This window comes from Alligator mississippiensis, chromosome 3 (genome assembly GCF_030867095.1).
Source record: "Alligator mississippiensis isolate rAllMis1 chromosome 3, rAllMis1, whole genome shotgun sequence".
NCBI classification, from domain to species: Eukaryota; Metazoa; Chordata; order Crocodylia; family Alligatoridae; genus Alligator; species Alligator mississippiensis.
Genome location: NC_081826.1, coordinates 157640311 through 157660587, shown reverse-complemented (window position 1 = coordinate 157660587; position 20277 = coordinate 157640311). Strand labels below are relative to the sequence as shown.

Below are 20277 nucleotides of genomic sequence, written 5' to 3'. Positions count from 1 at the left end.
TCCGGCCAAGCCAATGCATCAGGATTACAGAGTAAAGGTGCTCTGTGCAGCAGCCTTGCTCAGCTCTGAGGAGCCCAGCTAGTTTTCTATTTACGTTTTCTGGTGAAGATACGGATGACACAGGCTTTCTTCGATGGATGTAATTTTTTTTTATTTTTTAAAGGGGAGGCCCGTCAGAAATGGTCTGCCTAGTTGGTGACACATTCAAAATTACCTCAGTAAAATAATTCCCCCCTTGGGATCCTTCCCCGCTCCCCTCCAATTACACCCCCCTCAAAAAAATCCTCATCAACCCCATATTTTTTCTCTCCACCCACACCAAAAAACATTCATCGGTTCCATATGCTGTTGAACGGTTGTGTGCTGTTTTATGAATAATGTATGCCGGGCTGTTGTAAGAATGTTTGTTATAGGAATTGATGGAATTTGCAGTTGTGAGACATAATGGCAGACATGTCACCCTGAATACGATGGCAGGCATGCCATGTGGTGGACTTTCCCAGGATGCCAGTGCCCTTTGGAAAAGGGAGATGTGATTTTAGGAGCATTGAAAGGCTGGGCACTTGGAATATTCCAAGACCTTGCAGTAAGTTTATAAATCATTCCAGGTGTGTATGTAGGGATGGGTAGCAGGGCAGAGTTGGGGGATGGGGTGGTGAAATGACAAGACCTAAATAATTTTTGGAGGGAACAGATTAATATAAATCCATAGGCAAGTAAACAAGGCTGGAGAAGCCACAGCCCTGGAGAGCGGGAGGAGAGGGTAACTGCTGGTGGTTGGAGGTGGCTTCCAGACAATGAGCAGTGAATGCAGTCCAATATAGAGGAGGGGTCCTTCTTGCTGCATCCAAAATTGACAGGAAGCCGTGATACAGAAACACATGTTGGGACAAAGAGCTGACAGACATGGGCAATATATCTGCTAGGACCTCTTCTAGAGAATGGGTGATACCTGGCAAACTCAAGGATGTCCTTGGGCTGTGTGCAGTTGTGCTTCTCTGATCTGCTTTTGTCCTAAGTGGTGCTGTGCTCTGGGAGGGGTACGAGGTCTCTGGTTAGATGTTATGATTGCAAGGAGGAAGCAGGCACAAAGGTGCCAAACAGAACGTGGGGCTGTTGGGTTAAGAGCCTGAAGGGTGAGAGATACAGGTTCCTTTATGACAAAGGTGGAGAACTTGAGACCAAGTGGAGTACCCTTGAAGGTACCTTTAAAGGGGAAGAGGAACCAGTTTACCCTGAAACTACATGTACACCCACTCTCTCCCCCAAAATCAATCATTCATCCTTTCATCCCCCAGCACCTCTCATCCCATCATGATTCTCCCTTTCTCTAGTGCGTGTTGAATGAATTGTTGGGGAGTAAGTCCCCTTCAGTTCTCCATGAGGATGGCATGTCCACTAGCTTCCTCATGTTTTTCCTGTCTGGTGTTGGGCTGAGGATGAGGACTGTGTTTACCCAGGCTACTCAGGAGAGCAGGTTTTCTTGTATCAGTGACTGCCAGTTACAAGCACTGGCTGGGTGATTGCTGGCAGAGGACTCCTTTGCCATGTAGCAGTTGTGTCATAGCCCTATCCTTATCTTTTTCCTTCTTCTGCACTTTTGGAGCATCTGGCAGAGACTAGGGGGGCTCTTTGGAGCATCTTTTATAGGCTCCTGGCAGTGGTGAGCGAGGGGAATGTCAGAGAGGTTCCCCTTGCATTCTAGTCCTTAACTGCTGCAGTCATGGTAAAAGCAAGGTGTCAGCAGAGAGGCTGGAGTATGTTGACCAGTAAAGTCAGCTTTTATGGCTTATGAAATTCTTTCATCAGTTCAGCCTGTTACAAGCAGTTTTGAGTCAGCATTACCATGCCCCAGTGAACATTGGGTGGGAGAATCAGGAAGCGAATCCTTAGGGGCACATCCCAAGCTGAACTGCTTCATTTGATACAATTAGTACAATGCCCTTAGGGCCATTACGCTTACCTCCAACCTACTGCTGCAGAACGAGTGCCAGCTGTGTATTCCTTTCAGCCTTCACACTTCCCTTTAGCCAACATTAACAAGAGAGCACTTATCAGCTTAGTTCTGGAACTAAGGAAGGCCAGGAGTCACCTTCAACAGACTTAGCGGCTGGCTTATTCAGGAAGGGCTAGCACAGGGCCTTGCCTTCAGCCCATCAGGACGCCAGACCCTGCTGACCAGTGTACTCTGCCTTGGAATGCCTTGCCCAACTTGATGTTCTTACTAGCTAATGATCTACCTCTTGCAAATAACCAGCTGGGGTAATGGGTTATGTGCATCTTCTTCCCTTCTCCATTCACACAGGTGTGCAACTCCATTTTGGTTGCTGTGACTGTCTTGTAACCTTATCAGAGGTTTGCAGATGCTGTAGACTTTGTTTTGAGCCAGTGGTTGAAATGACTCTGGTGACTCAATGACATTTACACATAGGCAGGTTTTTTGGGGTAGAGGGACAAAGGCAATTTAGCTATCCAGTGGGTATTAACTTATTTCTTTAGAATGGTCAGGAGTTTCATAACGGTATGCTTTAGTTGATTTAATACATATGTAGTTTGCTTATCATGTGCATATATATGCTTGTTTGCACTATATGTGTCCATATACATATATATCTATACACATATATATTATACATATTTATTATATCTATTACATAGATGGAAATAGTATGCATTGTATATAAATGCATATTTTAAAAAATATATACAGTATGTCTCCCATCCATATATGTATACATTGCACATATGTGCACTGAGTGAGGGATGGGAAAATTTTCAGCATCCCTTCCTGTTTTTAATTTTAATTCTGTTTTTTATTTCAGTAAGAGCAAAATTACGTGAGTGCCATGGGATTTTGGAAATGCATAGAATCGCTCAGTTTCACCTCCCCGTTACCTTTAATGAGAGTTGTCAAAACCACCCTTTCCAAAGCCTTCAAGCCTACATTTCACCCACTGACTCATCAACTACGGAAGGGGGACAGAAGGAATTAATTGGGCAGTTACAGCAGAATTTAGGTTTTTGATTAAAAAAAAAAAAAAGTATCTTTTCTTGCTCAGTTAGTAACCCCAAAGAAACATACACCACTACTTTTCTGAGTCTGCAGAGAGTCTGTGATAGGGTATCAGCAGCTGATCAGAGCTTTGGCACGCAGCAACACAATTAAATTACTTAGGATGTTTTATAGTTTTAGGATGCTTACTACTGTTATATTCTGATCTATATTGCTGTTAATTTTTTGTGTGTGAATTTCTCTTCTGAGTAGTAGGAGAGATGGGCATTGAAGGAAAGAGGACCCAGAGGTTAAAGACTGGAGAAGGGTAAGGCACAGGAGGTTGGGTGGAGGCAGGCTGTAGGAAAATAAATTTCTTCCCCATAATAGCCCCGAGGCCTTGTAAGATGAAGAAGAGAGACAGTTCTCTCTTCCTTCCAAATGCTAGAGCAGGGTGGAGCTTGAGAATGAGATTTTTGGTAGCTACACTAGTGCTGGAGTTCCCCATCTGGCTCTAGTCCTTTGGCCTAGCTGGTGTGTGGTAAATTTGCCCAGCCCTGCCTTTTCTGCCATCTTTACTGACAGCAGATGACAAGCTTTAATTTTATCAGTTGAAGTCTGACATGACAGAACAGCAATGCTTTTTGTTTTAAAATGCCAGAGTTATTTCTATTTAGAAAGTAAGAAAGGTGATGGAAATCATCCACATGATTAGCAAAATTCTAGTGCAAGCAGCATCACTCTTGTAATCAATCACTGCCCAGTTATGACCTGATGTAGGGAAGCTCTTAAGTGCATATATAAGTCTTATTAATCTAATTCTACACTTAAGTAGTATCCTGAATCAGGTCCTGAGGCAATAGCCATAAAATAGCAGAGCAGGCCCTTAGGCAGTGTGTGTTGATCTGCTACTTGCTTCAAAATATGAGGATGAGATTTTTTCTAGATAATGAGGAATCCCACAGGACATATGGCCTAAGTCAGTGGGACACTTAAGCAACTGAAGGAGTGTGAAGCAGCTGAAACATGTCAGCAAACCCAGCCTAGAGAGCATAGGGCTAGTAGGAAAGATACCCTTCACTTCTGCACCATGCCCCAAGATGGGCAAATACAGAGGTTACCCTTAAAACGAAATTATCAGTCACTTTAGATATTCCTAACTGTTTCTTTGGTATATTCGAACTGTTCTCTCCAGCAAGGACAGTGAATACTGCATCTAAAACACTATGTATGGCAGCTTTAGGACCATTTTAATGAGGAGTCTTGTGACTAATGTAGAATCCAGGACCATGTCTAGCTATATAGATTTTTTTTTTCTTTGCAACGCCCTTGTGAGGATAGGGATGAGCTCTTTTTCCACACTTCACAGGTGGGGAACAATAGCACAGAAAGGTGGCACAGGAAGCATGTGGTAGATCAAGGATTTGAAACCACATAGCTTATAGCTTAGGCTATTGTTCTGAGTACGGAACAATCCTTCCCTTCTGGAGTAACAGCTCTGGCAGTGAGCTGAAGAAAGGCAATAGGTTTGAATTAATGTTCTTTTGATAAATAACAAAAACTGTGAGTGTTGTGAGGGGAGTGTGTATGGACATCTCAGGAGCTCTTCTTCCTCCTCATGCATATGTTTGGGTTGATGATATTTGATAACATTTTTAAATCAGGAGCAGGTAAACTTGCTCATTAATAAAAGCTGTTAAGGGCAGAGACTTAGCACCCTGGAGTAGAATCTACTCCAAGCCCCAACTTCTGGCAAAAAGGTTTGTGAGGTGGTTACTACTGCAGCTCTATTTCTCTTTTGCCTATTTTGTAGGAAGTCCTGTCGGTCTGACTCTAGCAGTACACCAATACATCGGTCCGATATCAGATCGGCACTGATATAAAGAAAATTGATTGTATTGGAAATCGGCCTGATGTGGCCGATAATTTGGCTGATAAGTGCCCCGTGCATGTGCGCAGCTGCAGCGAGGAGCACAGCCTGGCAGCATGGAGAGCTGCTTGCAGCTGGTAAGTTTGATGTGGAAAGAGAGAGGGCAGGGAAAGGATGAGGGGGTGCAGATCAACACCCCCCATGGTAAGGGAGGGAGTGGGGCAGGGGCTGGGGCAGGTGCTGCCTAGCCGGGGCAGGGCGGGGTGTGGGACAGAGCCGTGGCTTGTCTGGGGGGTGGGGGGATGGCTCCCACTGCTGCATGCACCCTGGGAGTGCATGGCAGAAGTAGGGTGTGTGCCCCAGATCTGTGGGCTGCAGTTGCAGGCTGGGGCCAGAGGTGTGCTGGGCTCTTCCTGGCGCATGGGGGGTGGGGAGGATTGGGCCAGGGCTGCACTCAGGGTGGGTGGCGGCAGTGCTGGGAGTGGGAGCTGCAGCAAAACTTGGGGTGGCTGCAGCCTCCCCTGTAGCCCCCGTCCAAACGCTGCTGCCACCTGCCCAAGCGCAGCCTTGCCCAGCCCCCTCCAGGAGGAGCCCGGTGCAGCCCCGACCCCAACCTGCAGCTGCAGCCCACCCTGCCCTGCCCCACGCAGATCTATGAGGCGCACACCCCCTCCCCCATTCCCTCCCAGGTTTGCTCAGAGGTGGGGGCCACCCCCCACCCTGCACCCCTGGACAAGCCATGGCTCTGTCCTGCGCCTTGGCCTGTCCTGGCTGATCAATGCCTGCCTCAGCCCCACTCCCTCCCTCACTGCAGGGGCCTTGATCTGCCCCTGTGCCCCTTCCCTCCCTCCTCCCCTTCCACCACAACGGACTTACCAGCTGCAAGCAGCTGTATTGGAAATCGAATCGGTATTGGCTGATAATGCCTCCTTAAAATCGTCTATTGGTATCGGCCCCCAAAATCCCTGTTGGTGCACCTGTGTCTGAGTCTACTTAGTGCAGGTGTGATCCTGGAAGATATTTAGCAATAAGCCTGTAACAAGCAGCACTGAAAAAGTGCAAATAGCTATTTTCAGGTTTTTAGCATGGCCAAATCTATCTGGGTTTTTGAAAGTGAGAACAAAAGGCACCTCCCTAATGCTGGGCCATTTTCTTACCAAGTTTCAAAATTTCATGTCAAACTGTAAAGATGGAAGAGGTACATACCTACAGGCTTGGCACTGCTACGCTTGCTAGCACCACAACCAAAAGGGACTTGGGGGCCTTGATTGACCACGAGATGAATATGAGCCACCAATGCGATGCTGTGGCTGGCAAAGCAAACCAAACTCTGGCGTGCATTCACTGATGCATCTCAAGCAAAACCAGGGAAGTCATCCTCCTGCTTTACTCAGCCCTGGTGAGACCACAGCTGGAGTACTGCATTCAGTACTGGGCCCCCCACTTCAGGAGGGATGTGGCGAAGTTTGAGAGAGTCCAGAGGAGAGCCACTCATATGATTCAAGGCCTGGAGGGGAGGTCATACGAGGAGAGGCTGAGGGACATGAGACTCTTTAGTTTGGAAAAGTGAAGGCTCAGGGGAGGCTTGGTGGCAGCCTACAATTATATAAGAGGGGTACATCAGGACCTGGGAGAACAACTGTTCACCAGAGCTCCCGAAGGGATAACAAGGTCTAACGGCCATAAGCTCCAGGAAGGCCGATTTAGGCTAGACATAAGAAAAAAGTTCTTTATGGTACGAGTGTCCAGGGTCTGGAACAAACTCCCCCCAGAGGTGGTGCAAGCACCTACTCTGGACTCTTTAAAAAAACGTGGACGTATTTCTTGCTGGGGTCACTTTAACCCAGTTGACTTCCTGCCTATGGCGGAGAGGGGGAGGGCTGGACTCCATGATCTCACGAGGTCCCTTCCAGCCCCAAATGTCTATGAAATGTCTATGAAATCTATGAAAGAGCTCTTCAAAAATAAATGCCCTGGGGGAAAAATATTACCCTTGGTAAAGCTGTCTATTTTTCCCCCTTCACTCTTGGAAGTCATTTACTGTTCTAATTAAACCTTTAAAAAAAAGAAAAATAAAATTGGGCCAGAGGGCAAACATCGGAACTTAGTCTGAACTGCTGTAGCCTAGCAAAATTAAAAGAAACTGGGAAGAAAAGGTCAGAATGGAAAGTATCAGGCCACCTAAAGAATGTGAAAGAAGGTCCCTTTCTATTAGGTCCTGCTAAAAATACAACTTATTGAGTTATGGAGTAGTCCTACCTAGTACACAAGCAGATCAACACAAATCTTGTCTTCCTCTCTTCTTGTTGATTAAACTCACTTGTGATTCCTCATCTTAAAATGAGGCAAACTGCATGGCCAGTTATTCTCCTTCACTGACTTCTGTCTAAGTGTTTATTTGTCCTTAGTTTGTGAAGTCCTTGGAGCAGAGAACACCTTCCCTAAAAGCATGGAAAGCTCAAGGCAGATGAATGGTAATAGATTGTAAACCCCCCAGAGCAGGAAATGAATCGCCCTTCGTCTGTAGCAGCACAGTGGAGATTCTGACATCTTCTGGGACCTCTGGAAGCTGGCTTCACACAAACATGGTGCTTCTGTGGGTGCTACCATTGGCTACTTTAAAATAATAACAGCAGTTTTTTGATCTTGTTTGGGATTTAAAATAAAGATACCATGGTACCATGTTACTCTCCTGGCCTAGCATGCATTTCCCACATGAGTCAGAGGCAGGAGACCCCATGCTCTGGCATTTATCCTATCAGTGGACATCATCAAGCTATCGGTGTTCCATGCATCCTAGTTTCACCTCTTTCAGGAGGAACAAGTATAATGTTAACTACATAGTCAGCATATGTGAAGTTTATTTTAGGGCAGAGTTAAGGCTGTTGGTGCTAGCCAGTTAGACTTGTTCTATTTATAAGTGCATTTCAGTTATTTATACAACTTTATCTGGTGATTTTTGTGCATGTGCCTTTATTTTGGTAACCAAGGGTGTCTGGGGTGGGAGGTGGGGGAGGGGGTGGCATTTTAATTAGAACAGCTCCTGGAGAGTCGCTCTAATTAAAATGCTGCAGCGTCGCATGTATTCAGCATCCCCTGTTTCAAAATGGTGGCGTGGTGCTTTAACTATAGCTCATTCAACGAGCTTTAGTTAATGCGCCCCCACTGCCATTTTGAAACACGGGATGCTGAATACACATGACGGTTGGGCTTGCTGGAGAGTTCTAATTAGAATGCTCCAGATGACTCAGTTAATCGAGCCTGCTCTGACATGTTCTAATCAAAATGTGATGGAGCACATATATAGGCACCCTGTGGGTACAACAGTGTGTCCTATTTTGAGATGCACTTCCTCTGGACACCACAATTTAGGGAGAAGAATGAGTTTGACTGAAATGAATCCCTTCAGTAATTATCTGGAGGAGGAAGTATGTATTCATATATGTAAAGATCCCGAACATGGGTTATAGGCAGTATTAAAACCTGGTCTTTCCCATAACTAATAACATAAGTGCCAGAAACATGTTCAAGCAATAACTCCATTAGCTGTTAGCAGTAGCTGGTTCTTGTCCACTCTTGGGAGCAGCCACTTGAGGAACACAACATCAGGCACGCTTAGCCAGTGTATTTCCCATGCTCACACTCAGAGGAAACACACCTCCCATCTCTGATATACATGGGAGATTCCATCCTGTAGAGGCCTCCATTTTATAAGGACCAGTTACCACACACTGAGCACTTAGAAAATGTGAACTCTTCAGTGCCAAAGTCACTGGCCTCTGCCGCTTAAATTAAGAGCAGCTCTGTTAGTGAACAGCTGTAGTAGATTGTTATCTTAAATGTGTTGGGTATTTCCAATTTATTTAACATGCCTTTCACATAGAGGCTGAACATCTTTATAAATGCCTTTGTGCACATAAGATGGAAGGGTTTATATATATTTGGGATTTGGTGATTTTGGTGTGTGTCACCAATGAACTATTCTGTTAGTTTTTTAGATTAATACCAGAGGTAGTATTCTGACCCATCAGATTTATTTGGAGAACTCCTATTGTCTCAATGGAGCCATGATTTTACCTGAGGTGCAGACTGTTCCCTGCCATTCAGAAGCTTGTGGGATAATGCAAACCAAAAATATTTAGACTAAAAATGTAGCTGATCTTTCCACCCCTATAGAAAAATATTGAAATCTCAGACCCTATCTTTTGATATGTTGTTTCCACCGTGAGCAATATTATGCTTCCTACTCGGGTACAAATGTTGTCACATGTGGATAGTGTACCTTCTTGATCAGAAGCAGTTGATACTTGGCCATTTTTCATTGGCATCTTAAAACTTATGGCAGAGTCACAATAATAATTCCGTCTTGTCTCTTTCTCTTTGCAGGCTCTCTACAATTCAATCAAGAATGAGAAGCTTGAGTGGGCAGTGTAAGTGTTCTGTGTAGAATTCATGACTTTAAAAATAGTACCTTTTGTGGTAATCCATTTAGTACTCGTGTCACACTGTGTGTGGTTTGTGGATTCTGTACAAAACCCCCCCCTGATTGGCAGAGTCTTAGCTCAGGGGACATAGAACACTGGTTTCACTCTACCATTTATGAATAGCAATGTTAACCCCCCCCCCACACGCACACACTCCTGTCCGGCCCTCCTTCTGCTACTGTAAGGAAAATCGTTAATGCTAGAAGGAGACTTCATTTGTCAGGAAGGAGGACATGTCATTTAGTAGGAAACTTCAGCCTGAAAGGAGAGAAATTAAATCCTCTGTTTGTTCTATGACTACATAAATAAAACAAATGTTGAATTTTTCCTTTATCTTTCAGTACATTGTGTTGGAACCACTGAATGGAAACACAAGTCTTGGATTGAGTTTCCTGCCGTTAGGTTGTCTAGTGTTGTTCCTCTGAGCTATGGATAACTTGACAATAATCTGATATTAAAGATAATTAATTGAACAAGGTCTGATCTATTTCCCTCTAGCTGGTTTTGACAAGCTACTGCTTTACTAGAACTCAGTACAGAACATGAGCAAGAACTTCTTTTCCAGCCACGTTTTTACACTACATGTAAAGTTCAGGAACTAATTACTATCAGAAGATTGTAGAGGCAGATAGTATAGAATCATAGAAAATGAGGGTTGGAAGGGACCTCAGGAGGCCATCTAGTCCAACCCCCTGCCCAAGGCAGGACCAGCCTCAACTAGATCATCCCAGCCAAAGTTTTGTCTAGCTGGTCTTAAAAACCTCCAAGGATGGAGATTCTACCATCTCTCTGGGTAACCTGTTCCAGTGCTTTACAACCCTCCTAGTGAAAAAATTCTTCCTAATATCTAACCTAAACTTCCCTTGCTGCAACTTGAGGCTATTGCTCCTTGTTCTATTATCTGTCACCACTGAGAAGTCTAGCTCCATCCCCTTTCATATGAGCCTTCAGGTAGTTGAAGGCTGCTATTAAAGCTTCTCAGTCTTCTCTTCTGCAAGTTAAATAAGCCCAATTCCCTCAACTTCTCCTCAGAAGGCATGTGCCCCAGGCCCCAGACCATTTTTGTGGCTCTCCACTGGACTCTTCAGTTTGTCCACATTCTTTCTGTAGTAGGAGGCCCAAAACCGAACACAATACTTCAGATGTGGCCTCACCAGTGCTGAATAGAGGGGAATCATCACTTCCCTTGATCTGCTGGTAACACTCTTGCCAATACAGCCCAGTATGCCATTTGCCTTCTTTGCAACAAGGGCACACTGTTGGCTCATAAACAGCTTACTGTGCACGATACCCGCCAGGTCCTTTTCTGCAGAGCTGCTGCCCAGCCAGTCAGCCTCCAGCCTGTACTGGTGCATGGGGTGGTTCCATCCTAAGTGCAGGACTTTGCACTTGTCCTTATTGGACCTCATGAGATGTTTTGGTTCAATCCTTCAATTTGCCTAGGTCTCTCTGAATCCTAGCCCTACCCTGCAGCATATCTACTACTCCCCCCCAGCTTGGTGTCATCTGCAAACTTGGTGAGTGTGCATTCTATAACCAGGGTCAACAAGGGACTAGACAAATTTAAGGTATTAATAGGTAGTTATATGCATTGAATTAATAGATATTAAACAGAATAGTCAAAGATGCATCCTCGGCATCTCTGACCCAAAGATGGTGGATGCTAGGGAGTATAATAAACTCTAGATATACCTGGTTCGGTGCTTTCCCTTTAATGCATCTACTCCTGCCACTGTCAGAGATAGGACACTGGGCTAGATGGACCATTGATCTGACCCATTATGGTGATCCTTATGTTCATGTTAATTGACATTTTCCCATGTTTGATTTCTCTGCAGTATGGATACACCCTAGCCTGGTACTCTTTTCAACTAATAGTCAAAGAAAGGGGTCATGTTCTGTAGTAGTTGTGGTTATGAGAGATGGTCACCTGTTCAGGTCCATACACTTGAGGACGTGGGTCCCATCACTATGAAAGCTCAGTTTCAAGCAGAGCAATATTTATGCATTGTCTGTCCTTTTCTCTGCTTTGGAGGATTTAAAAGAGGGGTCCCATCACTCAGCTCTGTGTCCTCCATTAGGATGTTACTTGGAATCTATGCAGCTAATCAGCTGTAAGAACCCTAGCTATGATACTAAGTGATCATACTGAATTCACTTGCATACTGCCGCACCTCCTCTGCCTCCTCCCCACCAAAAAAATCAGCCCTCCTAAACTGGAGTGTCTCTCCTAAGCAGGGAAGCTAATTTGTCTTTGCTGGAAAATTAGATGCAGGCAGAAGCTGCTGCAAGATGGTTGCTGTGCTCCCTCTGCCAGCGTCGGGGAAGGAGGGCAGTGGAGTTCACCCTTCATGGTCAGAGCAACAGCATTAACCCTCTCGCCTCTCCAGCCACTTCAGTCAGGATCCCCTGCAGTTAGCATTTAGCCATGACTGGAACAGTCGTCTTATTCTTTCTGCCTTCCCCAACCAAGGGGTGTTCCTTATTTGGTGGCATGTGAAATGCAAGAAAATATGGTGTTTTCTTTTTTGAGCATCGCTTGCAGATATCCCCATGCTTGGTAATTAAGAAACAGGCCCAAGACCCAGAAGAAATTACTTTGGGGCACCTCACATGAGTAAAGTTTACAGCAGTCTTCTCAAATGGAATCTCAGGTCTAGAATAGTGTTGTGTATAGGAGCCTCTTGTGTCAGACCTTTTGTATCCCAGCAGCAGAGACATGCACTTGCAGCTGTCTTAGACCTTGTGGAATGTGCTAAGAGACCTGTTGGTATCAGAATTTCATCTAGTTCTTGGCAAGAGAATACGCAGAGTCGAATCCATTTGGACAGTTTCCAGGTGGAAATTGACTGCTTCAATCAAGATGATTTACGCAATAGCTCAGTTCTGTATGGATAGGCAGGGCAAAGCAGTTTCTGCTGATAATGAGCTGGATTTGGGGAAAAACACAGGCAGGCTATGCAGTGAAGATACAAATCAGAGACCCCTTACCGTCAGAATTTGGGATTTAGGTCAAGGGTCTGCTTATCTGTAGGGAATACCAGCTGTGAATGTTTTTCTTGCATGCTGTCTATGCTGATGTCAGAACAACTTGCAGCACCAGAGGATGTCAGGCTCAAATTATGGTTCCCTTCATTTAGAGCTGGACTTGGAGCACCAACCCTGTGTAGGGGGAGCTGGAGCCTCCCCCTTTCTGTATAGCTGTGCAGTTGTTGTTCACTCTGGGGCCCATTGCTTGGGCCCCAGAGTGTGCAAGGCGGCTCATTCTGAAAGGACAGAGGTGCTGGCTCATTCTCCCACGCTCATACACTGGTCTGCAAGAGAGAGATTCCCAGTGTGTCCACCTGTCCCATAATGGGATGGACTGGCTCCTCAAGGAGCAGCCCTTTGCCACTGCTGGTGAAGCTTTTGGGGTGGTAGGCCAGTCAGGAGAGGGGTGTTGTGGGGGAAAAGATGAAGGTACATCCCAGCATAGATGTACTCTGGACTTTCTGCTGGTGACGAAATGGTGTTAATCTGGTCAGAGCCTCCTCAATGATTCAAGGTTCTGTTTCTGTGGGCTACACAAGGGTTTAAGAGCTTACAGCAATCATTACTGGGTGGATTAACGGCCATCAATAAGTCCTTGGGCAGAGAAGGCTGAGACAGTGATAAATTACACCGGGGGGGGAGGCTGCTACATGATTCTTGTCTTGTTCTTTATTATTCATTGCTAACTAGACTTGTTCTTATCCTAAAAACCATGTGTCCACAGCACAATTACATGGCTTGATCCAAGGGCCTTGGAGGACAGTGCAAAGGCTGTCACTGCTTTTTATGCCCAGGTCAGTCAGATACAGCCAGACCCTCTTCAGTCCTGCTTCCCATGTGCCTTGAGAGTCATATACCAATTTCATTTAATAGTGGAAACATTTCTTTATATTTCTATGAGCATGGCAGGGTAAGTAAAGCTCTGGGAAGTAATGCTGATTGCTTTCTTCCTCCTGCCTCATCTACTACAAACTATTAGTTTGGTTCCAAATACAAGTTCACCTGGCTGTCAAACTGAAACATATATTGTGATTTGGAAAATATACAGATTGGATCTGACACTCAGAACTAATAAATATGGGATCCTGTGTCTTTTTTTTCTTTTCTTTTTCCCCCTCCCCTTCGGAGCTCCTCTGCCAGGGAATATTCTCCCTTTATTTTAAATGCTCAGTTTTCCCCTTGCCTGAAATATCATTTGGTTTCCTGGAAGAGGAGAAGTGCCACAAAGATCAGTAAATGTGGTTATTATGGTCTTTTCTCTTTTCCCTTCTTCTGTATTTGCATATTTAGGACTTTACAAAACATACTTCCATATCTATGTGAGCTGTTTTTAAAGTTCAGCCTGTATTTCAGAGGGTGTAGGGGAAAAGAGTGTAGTATGACCATGTATATAGATGGAAAGTAATTTTGCCTTGTGTTTCTTTGTCAGTGGAACTGTATAGATTCTTGTTTTCTAGGGTGGGAGAAGAGAAATAACAGCAAATGTAGACGATGAAATCCTGGTTTTATTGATGTCAGTGACAAAACTCCTGGTGACTTCAGTGGAGCCAGTATTGAATAACTCAAATTTATCCTGGGTGTAACTGCAATTAGGTCACTTGAGTTTTACCTAGGCCTAATTCTTCCTAATAAGTGATGTGACTTCCCATCATTCTGTAGACTTCGGCTTCCCCAAAGCCCCACGTGATTCTTGCATGTTCAGATGTATGGTAGGATGTTAACATCTCAAGAGAAATGTGAAGTTTACCTTGCTCTATCTTAGAGGTGGAATAATATAAAGTTGAATACATCTCATTTCTGTGCTATTGAGATAGAATGCAGAGATAAACATTATTTTTCCCCTCTTCTTGTCAGGTGGTGTTTGCTTCTGTATGCAGGCAGTAGAAATAACAACCTCATAGAACTGTATGTATGGAAGCACAATATTCATAGATTCATAGATTCATAGATGTTAGGGTCAGAAGGGACCTCAATAGATCATCGAGTCCGACCCCCTGCATAAGCAGGAAAGAGTGCTGGGTCTAGATGACCCCAGCTAGATACTCATCTAACCTCCTCTTGAAGACCCCCAGGGTAGGGGAGAGCACCACCTCCCTTGGGAGCCCGTTCCAGACCTTGGCCACTCGAACTGTGAAGAAGTTCTTCCTAATGTCCAATCTAAATCTGCTCTCTGCTAGCTTGTGGCCATTGTTTCTTGTAACCCCCGGGGGCGCCTTGGTGAATAAATCCTCACCAATTCCCTTCTGTGCCCCCGTGATGAACTTATAGGCAGCCACAAGGTCGCCTCTCAACCTTCTCTTGCGGAGGCTGAAAAGGTCCAGTTTCTCTAGTCTCTCCTCGTAGGGCTTGGTCTGCAGGCCCTTGACCATATGAGTTGCCTTTCTCTGGACCCTCTCCAGGTTATCCGCATCCTTTTTGAAGTGTGGCGCCCAGAATTGCACGCAGTACTCCAACTGCGGTCTGACCAGCGCCCTATAGAGGGGAAGTATCACCTCCTTGGACCTATTCGTCATGCATCTGCTGATGCACGATAAAGTGCCATTGGCTTTTCTGATGGCTTCGTCACACTGCCAGCTCATGTTCATCTTGGAGTCTACTAGGACTCCAAGATCCCTTTCCACCTTTGTGCCACCCAGCAGGTCATTCCCTAGGCTGTAGGTGTGCTGGACATTTTTCCTCCCTAGGTGCAGCACCTTGCACTTCTCCTTGTTGAACTGCATCCTGTTGTTTTCTGCCCACTTGTCCAACCTATCCAGGTCTGCCTGCAGCTGTTCCCTGCCCTCCGACGTGTTCACTTCTCCCCATAGCTTTGTGTCATCTGCAAACTTGGACAGAGTACATTTGACTCCCTCGTCCAAGTCGCTGATGAAGACATTAAAGAGTATCGGTCCAAGGACCGAGCCCTGCGGGACCCCACTGCCCACACCCTTCCAGGTTGAGACCGACCCATCTACCACGACTCTTTGGGTGCGACCCTCTAGCCAATTTGCCACCCACCGGACTGTGCTTAATATTAAAATATGCAAGGCTTAAAGCATTGTTTATAGTAGAAGCTACTGTAAAATCATTGCATGCATTAAATGTGCCTGTGGGCCATTTCCAAAAAAAAGGGAAGTAGGTACCCAAAACAGGATTAAGATAGATTTTTAGCATCTAAGTTCACAATGGCAGTCCAAAAACTTTGTCTTGCTGCTGCTTAAGCCTGGTGGCTCTTCAAAATCCAAGGTGCATCCCTGCATAACGCAAAAGTCCCTTAGGTACCTGCAGCTCTGCCTTCTCTGTCTGTTCAGGGGTCATCAGCCTCTCTGTACATGGTCCCCACTTCTGATCTAACCCTGCTGTATTACACCTTGACACATCCTACTTTGCTGCACTTTAAGATCTTCCCAGCCTACAATTCAGCTCTGCCTGTCTATTTAAGACTCGCCCCATGACTGCTGTGTCTTGGCAAAGGCCATGCCCCAAGATGCTGCTCTGTCTGCAAGCCCTTCTCTAAGAGGAACTATAAGGCGATAGAGGTGACACTGAAATTCTTCCTCTTAGCAAGATCCATGCAAGCAGTGCCCCACTCAAGCAGACCCTCAGAGAAGCTCCTGATGCTGCATCTGTTTCATCAGACCAGTGGTCTGGTGAGCTACAATGTACTTCTCAGGTCCACAGCTGCATTGCCTAAGTCCTACTACTCAGCCACACTGGTGCAAATAGTGCCAGTGAACTTAAAGTTGACATAGCTGACATTGATCCCCCACCTTCCATTAGAACAAGGCTGGAAGGCCTGTTCTAAAACTGTGTGTAGCTATATCCCTGTGAGGATGCGGAGTGCATCTTGATCAACCAAGAGGTCAAAGTAAGTAGTCTATAGAGATGCCAAGAAAATCCTGATACTGTTAGTTGATTATTAACCAGCCATATCAGCCAACACAAATCCAATAACCAATTTACAGGAATGCAGCTGGGCAGCATGAAGAACAGCTCCCTTCAGGTAAGTCTGTGGAGGGGAAGGGGGATGGGGGAGGGAAGGGGCGTGGTGGGGGCAGATCGAGGCCTTCACGGTGAGGGAGGGAGTGGGGCTGGGGCTGCTGCCCAGTCAGGGCAGTGAATGGGGCCGGGGTGGGGCATGGGACAGAGCTGCAGGCAGCTTGTCCAGGTGATCAGTGTCCTGGTGCTTACAAATAGTGGCAGCAGCGCTTGAACTAAAGCTTGTCAAATGAGCTTTATTTCAAGTGCCACCAGCACCATTTTTAAGCATGGAGATGCTTTTTAGTGGAGCTGACTGGGGCAAGGGTGGATGTTGGCTGCCCACTGTGGGCTCAGGGCTCTCCTCTCTGCTGCCTTTCTCTTGGGAGCCCCATGCTAGCCATGTGTCCCTTGCCTAGAAAGGCAGCAGAGTAGAAATCCCTGAGCCCACAGCGAGCAGCCCGCATCTGCCCCTAGCACAAATTGGGGGGGGGGGGCACATGCCCCTTGGACTAGCTGCCATGGCTCTGTCCTGTTCCCTGCCCTGCCCCCTGGTCCCATTCACTGTTCTGGCTGGGCAGCACTGCCAGCCCCTGCCCATGCCTCACTCCTTTCCTCACCATGGGGGCCTTGATTTGCCCCCCACACCATACCCCTTCCTTTCCCCTCCACAGATTTACTTGCAGGGCACTGCTCCCTGCTGCATTCCTGGCCATATGCATGTGTTTGGCTGCGCACATGCACGTGGCATCCAGGGGCCCTGGCCAGAAGGCATATTGTATTTATCAGTGACATTTTTGGCTACACCTGCCAAAAAAAGTGAGAGCTGATAATGTTAATTTTCCTTTTCTTGATGCCGATCTGATATGCAACAGATATATCAGTGTACCTCTAGTAGTCTCCCTAAGAAACCACCTTACACATAAACATTCAACAACTCACAGCAATGAGGCTGTTATGCAAAGCTCCCTCTCCCCTCCTTAGGGGCCTACACACGTGCTCACAGATAAAACAGCAGTGATACATAACTTCAAAAGACAAAGGAAAACCAGGTCTTCTTCCTCTATGTCAGGAAGCTGTGTGTCTCTGGAACCGGTGCATCTGTCGTCATGTTATTCTGGTAGCTCTGTACTGCCTTGGTCTCCAGAACACCTTGCAGATGACCCCAGATGAGAGCTGTTCAGGAGCCACAAGAGGCCCTGGAATAAAGCCTGAGCACTATGGTTGCCACCCTAGAAAGGGAAATTCTTGCAAGCAGAAATGTTTGCAACATGTTACAACATCCAATACTAGCTTCCCCTCAGACACTTCTCTAATCCTTTGGGCACCTGTTCTGATGTTCCTCTTTCTACCCATTCATGAGTGGGGTTTGTTCCTGACCCTTTGTCTCTGGTTATCAAACACATCTCATCCCTTGTTCTCGTTGCATTGTAGCATACCTGTTCCTGTTTCTTGGAGAGCTAACAGCACTGGTCTTCTCCCTACTTTGTTCATTATCCCTTTTGTGGCTGTTACAGACCACAGCTTACACCCCATCACACCATGATATCCCAAGCTTGGAGAAAACTGAAACAGGATGCAAGCTGGATTGAATGAGACTGCTTTCTGCAGTGCAAAGCATCTTGCTTCACTGCTGGAAACCCTCAGTTAGGCTGGTTGAAGAGATTCTCTCAGCGATGCAATGTCATCTTTTGCCAGCAGCAGCCTCAGCGCTGCTTATACTGCATTGCTTCCTTCCTTTAAAGTACTTTGTCTTGTCCTTGGTTTGGTACAAGAGTACCTGGCAGTGATAACTCTGCATCCTCATCTGTATTGCTTTCTGACACATTATGGTAGCACAGTTCCTAATGAGATTTGGACACTGGTTCAGACCAGTCTTCTCCTTGGGACCACATCTCAGTGTTGAGGGAACTCAGAAGGTGTTTCTTGCTCCCTTTGAACCACTCACTATCTGCTCATTTTGTCATCTATCAGTGAAGACAGAAGAGGTCTTCACATCAGCTAGGAAGATAAGGGAAATTCATACCTCCACAGTGGGATACCTACTACAAAAAATCACCTCTGGCTATCCTGTCAACCAGCCTGTTTACCTCTGCTGTTCTTTCCCCAGCTGAATTAATTATTTCCTCAACTACCCAGAGTGAAAAGAGAGTTCCCACATTGAGCATTGAGAGAGTATTATTCTTTTGCTTTGTTAGGACATGACAATACAGGTGTGCCCACAGGTCCGTTGTGGTGGTTGTACATCAAGTTAAGGGACCACTTATGCCTTAAATGGGTCATAAATGCTGCGAGGACTTATCCACTCTAAAGATTAGAGTTCTTTCCACATGAGCTCCAGTTTGAACTACAACTTGCTAGAGAAACATCAACAGATTGGATAGGCACAGAGTACTGCAACCTGAATTTTGATCCACACTTTTATTACTCATTATTTGTCAGTGCAAGTTTCCAAATAGATGCTTGTTTTAATACAAACAGGCTAGTCACCCTTCAAGGAGTCCTCAGTTTGCCTGCCTTATGGCATCAGGTTGACCACTTATTAATTACTACAAGTCAAGTGTGTGTGGACATTTGCTTGAAAAAGACAGTACGGTTTCTCATCCCAAATGTCCTGTGGTTCTACAAAATATGTATATCAGTGAAAGAACAGAGTGGTAGTTTTAACTGCCCTGCCTCTTCTGTCTTGTGGTATACTGAGAAGGTTCTTAGAACACAAGGGTTGTCCCAAGGGGCACTGCTATTTAAAATAATTCAAATTTTTGGTCATGAGATGCTGGCATATGAAGAATAGGACCTATATCATAGAATCATAGATGTAGGGTCAGAAGGGGCCTTGCAGATCTTCAAGTCCGACCCTCTGCCTGGGCAGGAGGAAACTGGGCTCAAATGACCCCAGCCAGATAGGCATCAAGCCTCTTCTTAAAGACCCCCAGGGTAGGAGCCAGCACCACTTCCCTTGGAAGTTGGTTCCAGATCCTAGCCACCCTTACTGTGAAATAGTTCTTCTGGATGTCTAATCTAAACCTACTCTCCAACAACTTGTGGCCGTTATTCCTTGTTATCCCAGGCGGGCGCTAGGGGAAACAAGGTCTCCCTCAAACCCTTCTGGTCCCCCCTAGTGAGTTTATAGATGGTCACCAGGTCCCCCCTCAGCCTTTTCTAGTGGAGGCTGAACAGGTTCAGGTCCTGTAGCCTCTCAGTGTAGGGTCTGCCCTGCTGTCCCCGGATCATGCGGGTGTCCCTCCTCTGGACCCTCTCCATGTTGTCCACATCCCTCTTGAAGTGGGGTGCCCAGAACTGGACACAGTACTCCAGCTGTGGCCTGACCAGTGTCGCGTAGGACACTCGGGGAGGATCACCTCCTTGGCCCTGCTTGAGATGCACCTGTGGATGCACGATAGGGTCCGGTTGGCCCTGCCAACCTTAACCTCGCATTGTCGGCCCTTGTTCATCTTGGAGTCAGTAATAACTCCAAGATCCCTTTCAGCCTCCGTGCTCTCAAGAAGGGAGTTTCCCATCTTATAAGTGTGCTGCTGGTTACTACTGCCCAAGTGCAGCACCCTGCACTTGTCAGTACTGAAACGCATCCTGTTTTTGTTAGCCCACCCCTGCAACCTATCCAGGTCTTGCTGCAGTCTTTCCCTCCCTACTAGCGTGCCCACCTCACCCCAAATTTTGGTATCATCAGCAAATTTGAACAAGTTGCTTTTCACCCCGTTGTCCAAATCGCTGATAAAGAAATTGAACAGTGCGGGCCCAAGGACCGAGCCCTGGGGGACTCCGCTGCCCACTTCCCCCCCAGGTCAAATATGACCCATCCACCACCACCCTCTGAGTACGACCCTTCAGCCAATTTGCAATCCATCTGACTGTATATGGACAACACCTCTCAAAAACTACAGTCACTTGAAGGCAAGTAACTAGTCTTTCCCAGTGGTCCA

General features: G+C 46.1%; 1 protein-coding gene across 6 annotated transcripts in view; it reads left to right on the top strand.

Annotated features, from left to right (window-relative positions):
• The window catches only part of PSD3 (pleckstrin and Sec7 domain containing 3), a 178920-nt gene that overhangs the window by 119424 nt on the left and 39219 nt on the right, over positions 1 to 20277 (top strand). For 4 of the 6 annotated variants that reach the window (XM_019490691.2, XM_014596132.3, XM_059724583.1 and 1 more), the window contains one exon: positions 9249 to 9292. In XM_019490691.2, coding sequence (XP_019346236.2) covers positions 9249 to 9292 — 44 coding nt within the window. Of the gene's footprint in view, positions 1 to 4805; positions 5000 to 9248; positions 9293 to 20277 lie in introns of those variants that run through there. The other 2 variants (XM_059724586.1, XM_059724582.1) reach the window with 2 other exon arrangements.